The sequence below is a fragment of the Oncorhynchus nerka genome, linkage group LG23 (genome assembly GCF_034236695.1).
Source record: "Oncorhynchus nerka isolate Pitt River linkage group LG23, Oner_Uvic_2.0, whole genome shotgun sequence".
In the NCBI taxonomy this organism is placed as follows: domain Eukaryota; kingdom Metazoa; phylum Chordata; class Actinopteri; order Salmoniformes; family Salmonidae; genus Oncorhynchus; species Oncorhynchus nerka.
This window is the reverse complement of record NC_088418.1, coordinates 52,621,100-52,633,470: the sequence shown is the minus strand read 5'-3', so window position 1 is coordinate 52,633,470 and position 12,371 is coordinate 52,621,100. Positions and strand designations below refer to the sequence as shown.

At 55.3% G+C, this 12,371-nt stretch overlaps 1 protein-coding gene across 1 annotated transcript in view; it reads right to left on the bottom strand.

Moving 5' to 3' along the window:
- LOC115119253 (CUGBP Elav-like family member 2) overlaps nucleotides 1-12,371 on the bottom strand; it is a 262,492-nt gene that overhangs the window by 193,088 nt on the left and 57,033 nt on the right. Inside the window, exon 2 of the mRNA XM_065008230.1 lies at nucleotides 10,421-10,456. Coding sequence (XP_064864302.1) covers nucleotides 10,421-10,456 — 36 coding nt within the window. The remainder of the gene's footprint in view (nucleotides 1-10,420; nucleotides 10,457-12,371) is intronic.

Sequence of the window (12,371 nt, the reverse complement as noted above, 5' to 3'; positions counted from 1 at the left end):
CCTTCATCCCCCTCTTTCTCTGCCTCCCAACACCCCTCCCCATCTCCCGTGTTCCTCCCCCCCCTTCATCCCCCTCTTTCTCTGCTTCCCAGCAACCCCTCCCCATCTCACAACGTGTTCCTCCCCTCCCTTCATCCCCCTCTTTCTCTGCCTCCCAACACCCCTCCCCATCTCTCACACCGTGTTCCTCCCCTCCCTTCATCCCCCTCTTTCTCTGCCTCCCAACACCCCTCCCCATCTCACAACGTGTTCCTCCCCTCCCTTCAGCCCCCTCTTTCTCTGCCTCCCAACACCCCTCCCCATCTCTCACACCATGTTCCTCCCCTCCCTTCATCCCCCTCTTTATCTGCCTCCCAACACCCCTCCCCATCTCACACCGTGTTCTTCCCCTCCCTTCATCCCCCTCTTTCTCTACCTCCCAACACCCCTCCCCATCTCTCACACCGTGTTCCTCCCCTCCCTTCATCCCCCTCTTTCTCTACCTCCCAACACCCCTCCCCATCTCTCACACCGTGTTCCTCCCCTCCCTTCATCCCCCTCTTTCTCTGCCTCCCAACACCCCTCCCCATCTCTCACACCGTGTTCCTCCCCTCCCTTCATCCCCCTCTTTCTCTGCCTCCCAACACCCCTCCCCATCTCTCACACCGTGTTCCTCCCCTCCCTTCATCCCCCTCTTTTCTCTACCTCCCAACACCCCTCCCCATCTCTCACACCGTGTTCCTCCCCTCCCTTCAGCCCCCTCTTTCTCTGCCTCCCAACACCCCTCCCCATTTCTCACACCGTGTTCTTCCCCTCCCTTCATCCCCCTCTTTCTCTACCTCCCAACACCCCTCCCCATCTCTCACCGTGTTCCTCCCTCCCTTCATCCCCCTCTTTCTCTACCTCCCAACACCCCTCCCCATCTCTCACACCGTGTTCCTCCCCTCCCTTCATCCCCCTCTTTCTCTGCCTCCCAACACCCCTCCCCATCTCTCACCGTGTTCCTTCCCTCCCTTCATCCCCTCTTTCTCTACCTCCCAACACCCCTCCCCATCTCACACCGTGTTCCTCCCCTCCCTTCATCCCCCTCTTTCTCTGCCTCCCAACACCCCTCCCCATCTCTCACACCGTGTTCCTCCCCTCCCTTCATCCCCCTCTTTCTCTACCTCCCAACACCCCTCCCCATCTCTCACACCGTGTTCCTCCCCTCCTTCATCCCCCTCTTTCTCTGCCTCCCAACACCCCTCCCCATCTCTCACACCGTGTTCCTCCCCTCCCTTCATCCCCCTCTTTCTCTACCTCCCAACACCCCTCCCCATCTCTCACACCGTGTTCCTCCCCTCCCTTCATCCCCCTCTTTCTCTACCTCCCAACACCCCTCCCCAGCTCTCACACCGTGTTCCTCCCCTCCCTTCATCCCCCTCTTTCTCTACCTCCCAACACCCCTCCCCATCTCTCACACCGTGTTCCTCCCCCTCCCTTCATCCCCCTCTTTCTCTGCCTCCCAACACCCCTCCCCATCTCTCACACCGTGTTCCTCCCTCCCTTCAGCCCCCTCTTTCTCTACCTCCCAACACCCCTCCCCATCTCACAACGTGTTCCTCCCCTCCCTTCATCCCCCTCTTTCTCTGCCTCCCAACACCCCTCCCCATCTCCCAACGTGTTCCTCCCCTCCCTTCAGCCCCCTCTTTCTCTGCCTCCCAACACCCCTCCCCATCTCACAACGTGTTCCTCCCCTCCCTTCAGCCCCCTCTTTCTCTGCCTCCCAACACCCCTCCCCATCTCACACCGTGTTCCTCCCCTCCCTTCATCCCCCTCTTTCTCTGCCTCCCAACACCCCTCCCCATCTCTCACACCGTGTTCCTCCCCTCCCTTCATCCCCCTCTTTCTCTGCCTCCCAACACCCCTCCCCATCTCTCACACCGTGTTCCTTCCCTCCCTTCATCCCCCTCTTTCTCTACCTCCCAACACCCCTCCCCATCTCACACCGTGTTCCTCCCCTCCCTTCATCCCCCTCTTTCTCTGCCTCCCAACACCGCCCCATCTCTCACACCGTGTTCCTCCCCTCCCTTCATCCCCCTCTTTCTCTGCCTCCCAACACCCCTCCCCAGCTCTCACACCGTGTTCCTCCCCTCCTTCATCCCCCTCTTTCTCTACCTCCCAACACCCCTCCCCATCTCTCACCGTGTTCCTCCCCCTCCCTTCATCCCCCTCTTTCTCTGCCTCCCAACACCCCTCCCCATCTCTCACACCGTGTTCCTCCCCTCCCTTCATCCCCCTCTTTCTCTACCTCCCAACACCCCTCCCCATCTCTCACACCGTGTTCCTCCCTCCCTTCATCCCCCTCTTTCTCTACCTCCCAACACCCCTCCCCATCTCTCACACCGTGTTCCTCCCCTCCCTTCATCCCCCTCTTTCTCTGCCTCCCAACACCCCTCCCCATCTCTCACCGTGTTCCTCCACTCCCTTCAGCCCCCTCTTTCTCTACCTCCCAACACCCCTCCCCATCTCACAACGTGTTCCTCCCCTCCCTTCATCCCCCTCTTTCTCTGCCTCCCAACACCCCTCCCCATCTCCCAACGTGTTCCTCCCTCCCTTCAGCCCCTCTTTCTCTGCCTCCCAACACCCCTCCCCATCCCACAACGTGTTCCTCCCCTCCCTTCAGCCCCCTCTTTCTCTGCCTCCCAACACCCCTCCCCATCTCACACCGTGTTCCTCCCCTCCCTTCATCCCCCTCTTTCTCTACCTCCCAACACCCCTCCCCATCTCTCACACCGTGTTCCTCCCCTCCCTTCATCCCCCTCTTTCTCTGCCTCCCAACACCCCTCCCCATCTCTCACACCGTGTTCCTCCCCTCCCTTCATCCCCCTCTTTCTCTACCTCCCAACACCCCTCCCCATCTCTCACACCGTGTTCCTCCCCTCCCTTCATCCCCCTCTTTCTCTACCTCCCAACACCCCTCCCCATCTCACACCGTGTTCCTCCCTCCCTTCATCCCCCTCTTTCTCTGCCTCCCAACACCCCTCCCCATCTCTCACACCGTGTTCCTCCCCTCCCTTCATCCCCCTCTTTCTCTGCCTCCCAACACCCTCCCCATCTCTCACACCGTGTTCCTCCCCTCCCTTCATCCCCCTCTTTCTCTACCTCCCAACACCCCTCCCCATCTCACAACGTGTTCCTCCCCTCCCTTCAGCCCCCTCTTTCTCTGCCTCCCAACACCCCTCCCCATCTCACAACGTGTTCCTCCCCTCCCTTCATCCCCCTCTTTCTCTGCCTCCCAACACCCCTCCCCATCTCCCAACGTGTTCCTCCCTCCCTTCATCCCCCTCTTTCTCTGCCTCCCAACACCCCTCCCCATCTCACACCGTGTTCCTCCCCTCCTTCATCCCCCTCTTTCTCTACCTCCCAACACCCCTCCCCATCTCTCACACCGTGTTCCTCCCCTCCCTTCATCCCCCTCTTTCTCTGCCTCCCAACACCCCTCCCCATCTCTCACACCGTGTTCCTCCCCTCCCTTCATCCCCCTCTTTCTCTACCTCCCAACACCCCTCCCCATCTCTCACACCGTGTTCCTTCCCTCCCTTCATCCCCTCTTTCTCTACCTCCCAACACCCCTCCCCATCTCACACCGTGTTCCTCCCCTCCCTTCATCCCCCTCTTTCTCTGCCTCCCAACACCCCTCCCCATCTCTCACACCGTGTTCCTCCCCTCCCTTCATCCCCCTCTTTCTCTGCCTCCCAACACCCCTCCCCAGCTCTCACCGTGTTCCTCCCCTCCTTCATCCCCCTCTTTCTCTACCTCCCAACACCCTCCCCATCTCTCACCGTGTTCCTCCCCTCCCTTCATCCCCCTCTTTCTCTGCCTCCCAACACCCCTCCCCATCTCTCACACCGTGTTCCTCCCCTCCCTTCATCCCCCTCTTTCTCTACCTCCCAACACCCCTCCCCATCTCTCACAACGTGTTCCTCCCCTCCCTTCATCCCCCTCTTTCTCTACCTCCCAACACCCCTCCCCATCTCTCACACCGTGTTCCTCCCCTCCCCCCCTTCATCCCCCTCTTTCTCTGCCTCCCAACACCCCTCCCCATCTCCAACGTGTTCCTCCCTCCCTTCATCCCCCTCTTTCTCTGCCTCCCAACACCCCTCCCCATCTCCAACGTGTTCCTCCCCTCCCTTCATCCCCCTCTTTCTCTGCCTCCCAACACCCCTCCCCATCCCCAACGTGTTCCTCCCTCCCTTCAGCCCCCTCTTTCTCTGCCTCCCAACACCCCTCCCCATCACCGTGTTCCTCCCCTCCCTTCAGCCCCTCTTTCTCTGCCTCCCAACACCCCTCCCCATCTCCCTTCTCCCCTCCCTTCATCCCCCTCTTTCTCTACCTCCCAACACCCCTCCCCATCTCTCACACCGTGTTCCTCCCCTCCCTTCATCCCCCTCTTTCTCTGCCTCCCAACACCCCTCCCCATCTCTCACACCGTGTTCCTCCCCTCCCTTCATCCCCCTCTTTCTCTACCTCCCAACACCTCCCTCCCCATCTCATCCCCCTCTTTCTCACCTCCCAACACCCCTCCCCATCTCCTCCCCTCCCTTCATCCCCCTCTTTCTCTGCCTCCCAACACCCCTCCCCATCTCTCACACCGTGTTCCTCCCCTCCCTTCATCCCCCTCTTTCTCTGCCTCCCAACACCCCTCCCCATCTCTCACACCGTGTTCCTCCCCTCCCTTCATCCCCCTCTTTCTCTACCTCCCAACACCCCTCCCCATCTCACAACGTGTTCCTCCCCTCCCTTCAGCCCCCTCTTTCTCTGCCTCCCAACACCCCTCCCCATCTCACAACGTGTTCCTCCCCTCCCTTCATCCCCCTCTTTCTCTACCTCCCAACACCCCTCCCCATCTCACAACGTGTTCCTCCCCTCCCTTCATCCCCCTCTTTCTCTGCCTCCCAACACCCCTCCCCATCTCACACCGTGTTCCTCCCCTCCCTTCATCCCCCTCTTTCTCTACCTCCCAACACCCCTCCCCATCTCTCACACCGTGTTCCTCCCCTCCCTTCATCCCCCTCTTTCTCTGCCTCCCAACACCCCTCCCCATCTCTCACACCGTGTTCCTCCCCTCCCTTCATCCCCCTCTTTCTCTACCTCCCAACACCCCTCCCCATCTCTCACACCGTGTTCCTCCCCTCCCTTCATCCCCCTCTTTCTCTACCTCCCAACACCCCTCCCCATCTCACACCGTGTTCCTCCCCTCCCTTCATCCCCCTCTTTCTCTGCCTCCCAACACCCCTCCCCATCTCTCACACCGTGTTCCTCCCCTCCCTTCATCCCCCTCTTTCTCTACCTCCCAACACCCCTCCCCATCTCACAACGTGTTCCTCCCCTCCCTTCATCCCCCTCTTTCTCTGCCTCCCAACACCCCTCCCCATCTCTCACACCGTGTTCCTCCCCTCCCTTCATCCCCTCTTTCTCTGCCTCCCAACACCCCTCCCCATCTCACACCGTGTTCCTCCCCTCCCTTCATCCCCCTCTTTCTCTGCCTCCCAACACCCCTCCCCATCTCACAACGTGTTCCTCCCCTCCCTTCATCCCCCTCTTTCTCTACCTCCCAACACCCCTCCCCATCTCTCACACCGTGTTCTGAGTCTCAGTCACGCTGCAGAATGTCTGCTGAATAACGAGCCCAGTGTCAATCAAACCAACAGAGAATGCTTCATTAGGGGAGCAAAACACACAGGATGAAATTATACACCACGCTCTCTTTGTAAGTGTGTGTGTGTGTGTGTGTGTGTGTGTGTGTGTGTGTGTGTGTGTGTGTGAGGAGGAACACGGGGGTGTGAAGGTAGAGGAAGTAAATACACATTCTGGAACGACACAGCTGTGTGGCGGATTACTGTAGATAACAGTGTGTGTGTTTTCCTCAAACAGAGAGGAAAACAAAGCCAAAGTATTCTTCCCTAATTATTTACAACCTGAATCTTTCTCTTTCCCTTCAAAAGGGAAAGGACTTTCCCTTCAGTCGCTCTCAGTCTCTCTCTCGCTCCCTCTGCTTCTCTCTCTCTCCCTCTGCTTCTCTCTCTCTCCCTCTGCTTCTCTCTCAGTCTCTCTCTCTCTCCCTCTGCTTCTCTCTCTCTCCCTCTGCTTCTCTCTCCCTCCCTCTGCTTCTCTCTCTCTCCCTCTGCTTCTCTCTCTCTCCCTCTGTCTCTCTCTCTCCCTCTGCTTCTCTCTCTCTCTCCCTCTGCTTCTCTCTCAGTCTCTCTCTCTCTCCCTCTGCTTCTCTCTCAGTCTCTCTCTCTCTCCCTCTGCTCCTCTCTCTCTCCCTCTGCTTCTCTCTCTCTCCCTCTGCTTCTCTCTCAGTCTCTCTCTCTCCCTCTGCTTCTCTCTCTCTCCCTCTGCTTCTCTCTCCCTCCCTCTGCTTCTCTCTCTCTCCCTCTGCTTCTCTCTCTCTCCCTCTGCTTCTCTCTCTCTCCCTCAGTCTCTCTCTCTCTCCCTCTGCTTCTCTCTCTCTCCGTCTGCGTCTCTCTCTCCCCCTCTGCTTCTCTCTCTCTCCCTCTGCTTCTCTCTCTCTCCCTCTGCTTCTCTCTCAGTCTCTCTCTCTCTCCCTTTGCTTCTCTCTCTCTCCCTCTGCTTCTCTCTCTCTCCCTCTGCTTCTCTCTCCGTCTCTCTCTCTCTCTCCCTCTGCTTCTCTCTCTCTCCCTCTGCTTCTCTCTCTCTCCCTCTGCTTCTCTCTCAGTCTCTCTCTCTCTCCCTCTGCTTCTCTCTCTCTCCCTCTGCTTCTCTCTCAGTCTCTCTCTCTCTCTCCCTCTGTTTCTCTCTCTCTCTCCCTCTGCTTCTCTCTCTCTCCCTCTGCTTCTCTCTCTCTCCCTCAGTCTCTCTCTCTCCTCTGCTTCTCTCTCTCTCCCTCTGCTTCTCTCTCTCTCCCTCAGTCTCTCTCTCCCTCTGCTTCTCTCTCTCTCCCTCTGCTTCTCTCTCTCTCCCTCTGCTTCTCTCTCTCTCCCTCTGCTTCTCTCTCTCTCCCTCTGCTTCTCTCTCCCTCCCTCTGCTTCTCTCTCTCTCCCTCTGCTTCTCTCTCTCTCCTCTGCTTCTCTCTCTCTCCCTCAGTCTCTCTCTCTCTCCCTCTGCTTCTCTCTCTCTCCGTCTCTCCGTCTTCTCTCTCTCCCCCTCTGCTTCTCTCTCTCTCCCTCTGCTTCTCTCTCTCTCCCTCTGCTTCTCTCTCAGTCTCTCTCTCTCTCCCTCTGCTTCTCTCTCTCTCCCTCTGCTTCTCTCTCTCTCCCTCTGCTTCTCTCTCCGTCTCTCTCTCTCTCTCCCTCTGCTTCTCTCTCTCTCCCTCTGCTTCTCTCTCTCTCCCTCTGCTTCTCTCTCAGTCTCTCTCTCTCTCCCTCTGCTTCTCTCTCTCTCCCTCTGCTTCTCTCTCAGTCTCTCTCTCTCTCTCCCTCTGCTTCTCTCTCTCTCCCTCTGCTTCTCTCTCTCTCCCTCTGCTTCTCTCTCTCTCCCTCAGTCTCTCTCTCTCTCCCTCTGCTTCTCTCTCTCTCCCTCTGCTTCTCTCTCTCTCCCTCAGTCTCTCTCTCCCTCTGCTTCTCTCTCTCTCCCTCTGCTTCTCTCTCTCTCCCTCTGCTTCTCTCTCTCTCCCTCAGTCTCTCTCTCTCTCCCTCTGCTTCTCTCTCTCTCCCTCTGCTTCTCTCTCTCTCCCTCAGTCTCTCTCTCTCTCCCTCTGCTTCTCTCTCTCTCCCTCTGCTTCTCTCTCTCTCCCTCTGCTTCTCTCTCTCTCCCTCAGTCTCTCTCTCTCTCCCTCTGCTTCTCTCTCTCTCCCTCTGCTTCTCTCTCTCTCCCTCAGTCTCTCTCTCTCCCTCTGCTTCTCTCTCTCTCCCTCTGCTTCTCTCTCTCTCCCTCTGCTTCTCTCTCTCTCCCTCAGTCTCTCTCTCTCTCCCTCAGTCTCTCTCTCTCTTCCCTCTGCTTCTCTCTCTCTCCCTCTGCTTCTCTCTCTCTCCCTCAGTCTCTCTCTCTCCCTCAGTCTCTCTCTCTCTCCCTCTGCTTCTCTCTCAGTCTCTCTCTCTCTCCCTCTGCTCCTCTCTCTCTCCCTCTGCTTCTCTCTCTCTCCCTCTGCTTCTCTCTCAGTCTCTCTCTCTCCCTCTGCTTCTCTCTCTCTCCCTCTGCTTCTCTCTCCCTCCCTCTGCTTCTCTCTCTCTCCCTCTGCTTCTCTCTCTCTCCCTCTGCTTCTGTCTCTCTCCCTCAGTCTCTCTCTCTCCCTCTGCTTCTCTCTCTCTCCGTCTGCTTCTCTCTCTCCCCCTCTGCTTCTCTCTCTCTCCCTCTGCTTCTCTCTCTCTCCCTCTGCTTCTCTCTCAGTCTCTCTCTCTCTCCCTCTGCTTCTCTCTCTCTCCCTCTGCTTCTCTCTCTCTCCCTCTGCTTCTCTCTCCGTCTCTCTCTCTCTCTCCCTCTGCTTCTCTCTCTCTCCCTCTGCTTCTCTCTCAGTCTCTCTCTCTCTCCCTCTGCTTCTCTCTCTCTCCCTCTGCTTCTCTCTCAGTCTCTCTCTCTCTCTCCCTCTGCTTCTCTCTCTCTCCCTCTGCTTCTCTCTCTCTCCCTCTGCTTCTCTCTCTCTCCCTCAGTCTCTCTCTCTCTCCCTCTGCTTCTCTCTCTCTCCCTCTGCTTCTCTCTCTCTCCCTCAGTCTCTCTCTCTCCCTCTGCTTCTCTCTCTCTCCCTCTGCTTCTCTCTCTCTCCCTCTGCTTCTCTCTCTCTCCCTCAGTCTCTCTCTCTCTCCCTCTGCTTCTCTCTCTCTCCCTCTGCTTCTCTCTCTCTCCCTCAGTCTCTCTCTCTCCCTCTGCTTCTCTCTCTCTCCCTCTGCTTCTCTCTCTCTCCCTCAGTCTCTCTCTCTCTCCCTCTGCTTCTCTCTCTCTCCCTCTGCTTCTCTCTCTCTCCCTCAGTCTCTCTCTCTCCCTCTGCTTCTCTCTCTCTCCCTCTGCTTCTCTCTCTCTCCCTCTGCTTCTCTCTCTCTCCCTCTGCTTCTCTCTCTCTCCCTCTGCTTCTCTCTCTCTCCCTCAGTCTCTCTCTCTCTCCTCTGCTTCTCTCTCTCTCCCTCTGCTTCTCTCTCTCTCCCCTCAGTCTCTCTCTCCCTCTGCTTCTCTCTCTCTCCCTCTGCTTCTCTCGCTCTCCCTCTGCTTCTCTCTCTCTCCCTCTGCTTCTCTCTCTCTCCCTCTGCTTCTCTCTCTCTCCCTCAGTCTCTCTCTCTCTCCCTCAGTCTCTCTCTCTCTCCCTCTGCTTCTCTCTCTCTCCCTCTGCTTCTCTCTCTCTCCCTCAGTCTCTCTCTCTCTCCCTCAGTCTCTCTCTCTCTCACTCTGCTTCTCTCTCTCTCCCTCTGCTTCTCTCTCTCTCCCTCTGCTTCTCTCTCGTGCCGGATGCCTTTTGAAGTCAGTCTCGCTCTACTACGTTAGCAGATAATCTGCATATGCATGTGGTTTGTTGTCCCTTGGTCCCTTGGTCCCTGCTCATCCCTGCTCGTCCCTGCTCGTCCCTGCTCGTCCCTGCTCATCCCTGCTCGTCCCTGGGTAAATGCAACCCCATTAACCCTCTCTGTATCACATGCACACAGAATCTCCTACAATGGCCAAGGCCCCTTTAACTGCGTCTGACAGATAAATGATTAGTGTGTTTTGTAATATGTATTCTGTGCACCTACTTATTTTCCCCATACAAGGTCTAGTGTGTGTGTGTGTGTGTGTGTGTGTGTGTGTGTGTGTGTGTGTGTGTGTGTGTGTGTGTGTGTGTGCAGGCCTAAGTGTCCTTGAAAAGGCAGACGGCTGATCAGTCAAAGAGACTGTGGTACAGTCTCTCTCTCTATCCTTCTTTTGTTTGGTGTGTTCAGAGAGGAGAGGCTTTCAGGGCAGAATGGGCCTATCCTCCCTGCTAACTCAATCCCAAATGAGGAATAGGTGTGTCTATTTTAAGATGGGCCCTTTATTTAAACCCCTCTTTTCCTCCCTCTCCTTGGTTGTCTCGTTCTGTCGCCATGGGATTGGGTTTAATGACCCTGCATGGCCACAGATCTGAGCCTCGTCACATCTCCCACCTGCTCTCTTGTGTCTCTCCTTTTAGCTCCCCCTCTCTGCTATCTCTCCCTCTATACTCCCCCAATTTCCCCTCTGTCCCCTTATATCGGTCTCCTCCTTCCCTCCATCTCTAGTCTTTTTCTATCCCTCTGTTCCTGTTGTGTCTCGTTTCCTTATCTTTCTGGTCGTCTTCCCCACCTGTTCTCTCAGGCTTACAGACACCAGCTCAGAGATGGTAACAATCTGCTGGGGCCACACTAGCTAGTCCAGTACTTGTGTTCTGGGAGATGAGAGCTGTGTGGTGATGGTTCAGTACTGATGCTACCCCATCACACACATAAAGCTGATCAAAGACGAGAAGAGAGGAGAGAAGAGAAGAATGAAAAGAGAACATTTTTAAACGGGTCCTTACCTCTGTATGGGTCCAGAGAGGTCACTGGCCTCCTGCCTGTTAGAGGAGACAGAGAGAGAGAGAGCGAAACATGGGATGAGTTCAGTTTAAAGGCTCCGGTATAAAATGCATGTGTGTGTTTTGTGTGAGGTGTATACTACTTGTGTACAGGGGTGTGTGTGTCCATAAATGCTTTCAGTTCACTGCGGTATTAAACATCTCCACAGATAAAAGACGTGAAATAAACCAAACCCAGTAATCCTTGACTCAGGGGAATAACACACACATACAATCATCTCCCCACCCCCCACACACACACACACACACACACACACACACACACACACACACACACACACACACACACACACACACACAATATATAGGTCTCATTCTGTCCCAAGTAATCTGAGTGAACAGAGTGGCCCGTCTCCATTTCCTGTTCCACCGGGTCTCCATCCTCTCCCTCTTTTTCATCTTCCTTTCTATCCCTCTGTTCTTCCTACTGCGTGGAAATAAATTGGTCCCTGGGCCCTGCCAGTGGAGACTCAACTCTCCTGTTTGTGTGTCCACACAATTGTGCACATACACACTTGTCACACTTCCTCTCTTCTAGAGCAGCAAGCTGCAGCCTATTAGTGTGCTTTGTGTCTCATAGATAAAGCATTAGCTATTCCCTTATTAATAATGTGTGTGTGTGTGTGTGTGTGTGTGTGTGTGTGTGTGTGTGTGTGTGTGTGTGTGTGTGTGTGTGTGTGTGTGTGTGTGTGTGTGTGTGTGTTTTATGATGAAATGTGGGGGAAACACAAAGACGCCTATCCGCTCCCCAGCACAGTGGCCAATCGCCAGTCTTCTGCATTTTGCATTTCAAAGGGTTACGTTTTGTCCGTTTCATCTCAGATCATGATGCTAACTAACCCACCCATTATTCAACTACCCACACACACACGGGCATGTACGCACACACATACAAAGACATGCAAACGATACACTGACTGTACAAAACATTAGGAACACCTTTCCATGACAGCCTGACCAGGTGAATCCAGGGGAAAACTGTGATCCCTTATTGGTGTCACTGGTTAAGTCCACTTCAATCAGTGTAGATGAAGGGGAGCAGACAGGTTAAAGAAGGATTTTCAAGCCTTGAGACAATTGAGACAAGGATTGTGTGTGTGTGCCATTCAGAGGGTGAATGAGCAAGACAAAAAATGTAAGTGCCTTTGAATGGGATATGGTAGTAGGGGCCAGGCACACCGGTTTGAGTCAAGAACTGCAACGTTGTGGGTTTTTTCACACCCAACAGTTTCCTGAGTGCATCAAATGGTCCACCGGGGGTACGGGGGTTGCAACTGAACATTAGGAAGGTGTTCAGTGTACATAACTCACTCAACCATACACACCTGCAAGCAGATGCAAATTAAGACTCTCCCACATCCACAGATACGCCAACAAGATGTATAGCCACCCCCATATCATTCTATTGGCCATTACACCATCTGTACACCGTGAACTATGAAGGGAACATCTGACACACACACACACACACACACACACACACACACAGTACGCACACAGCACCGTTGGTAGGTAACCGAAAGGTTGCTGGATCGAATCCCCAAGCTGACAAGGTAAAAATCTGTCGTTTTGCCCCATGTTAAACCACTGTTCCCTGGGTGCTGATGATATGGATGTCGATTAAGGCAGCCCCCTGCACCGCACCCCTCTGATTCAGAGGTTGGGTTAAATGCAGGAGACACATTTCAGTTGAACAAATGACTAGGTATCCCCCTTTCCCTGGTATCCTGCCAACAATGCATCAAATCATGAACAAAAGACATATATCAAAGCTCCATTGTACAGCTTAATGACCGTGGCAGCTCTGGCATGGAAGGAATATCAGAGATTGACAGCAATGTTAGATCACGGTCCTGTACATTACAGTACAGTACACCGCCCCAGACGGACTCCA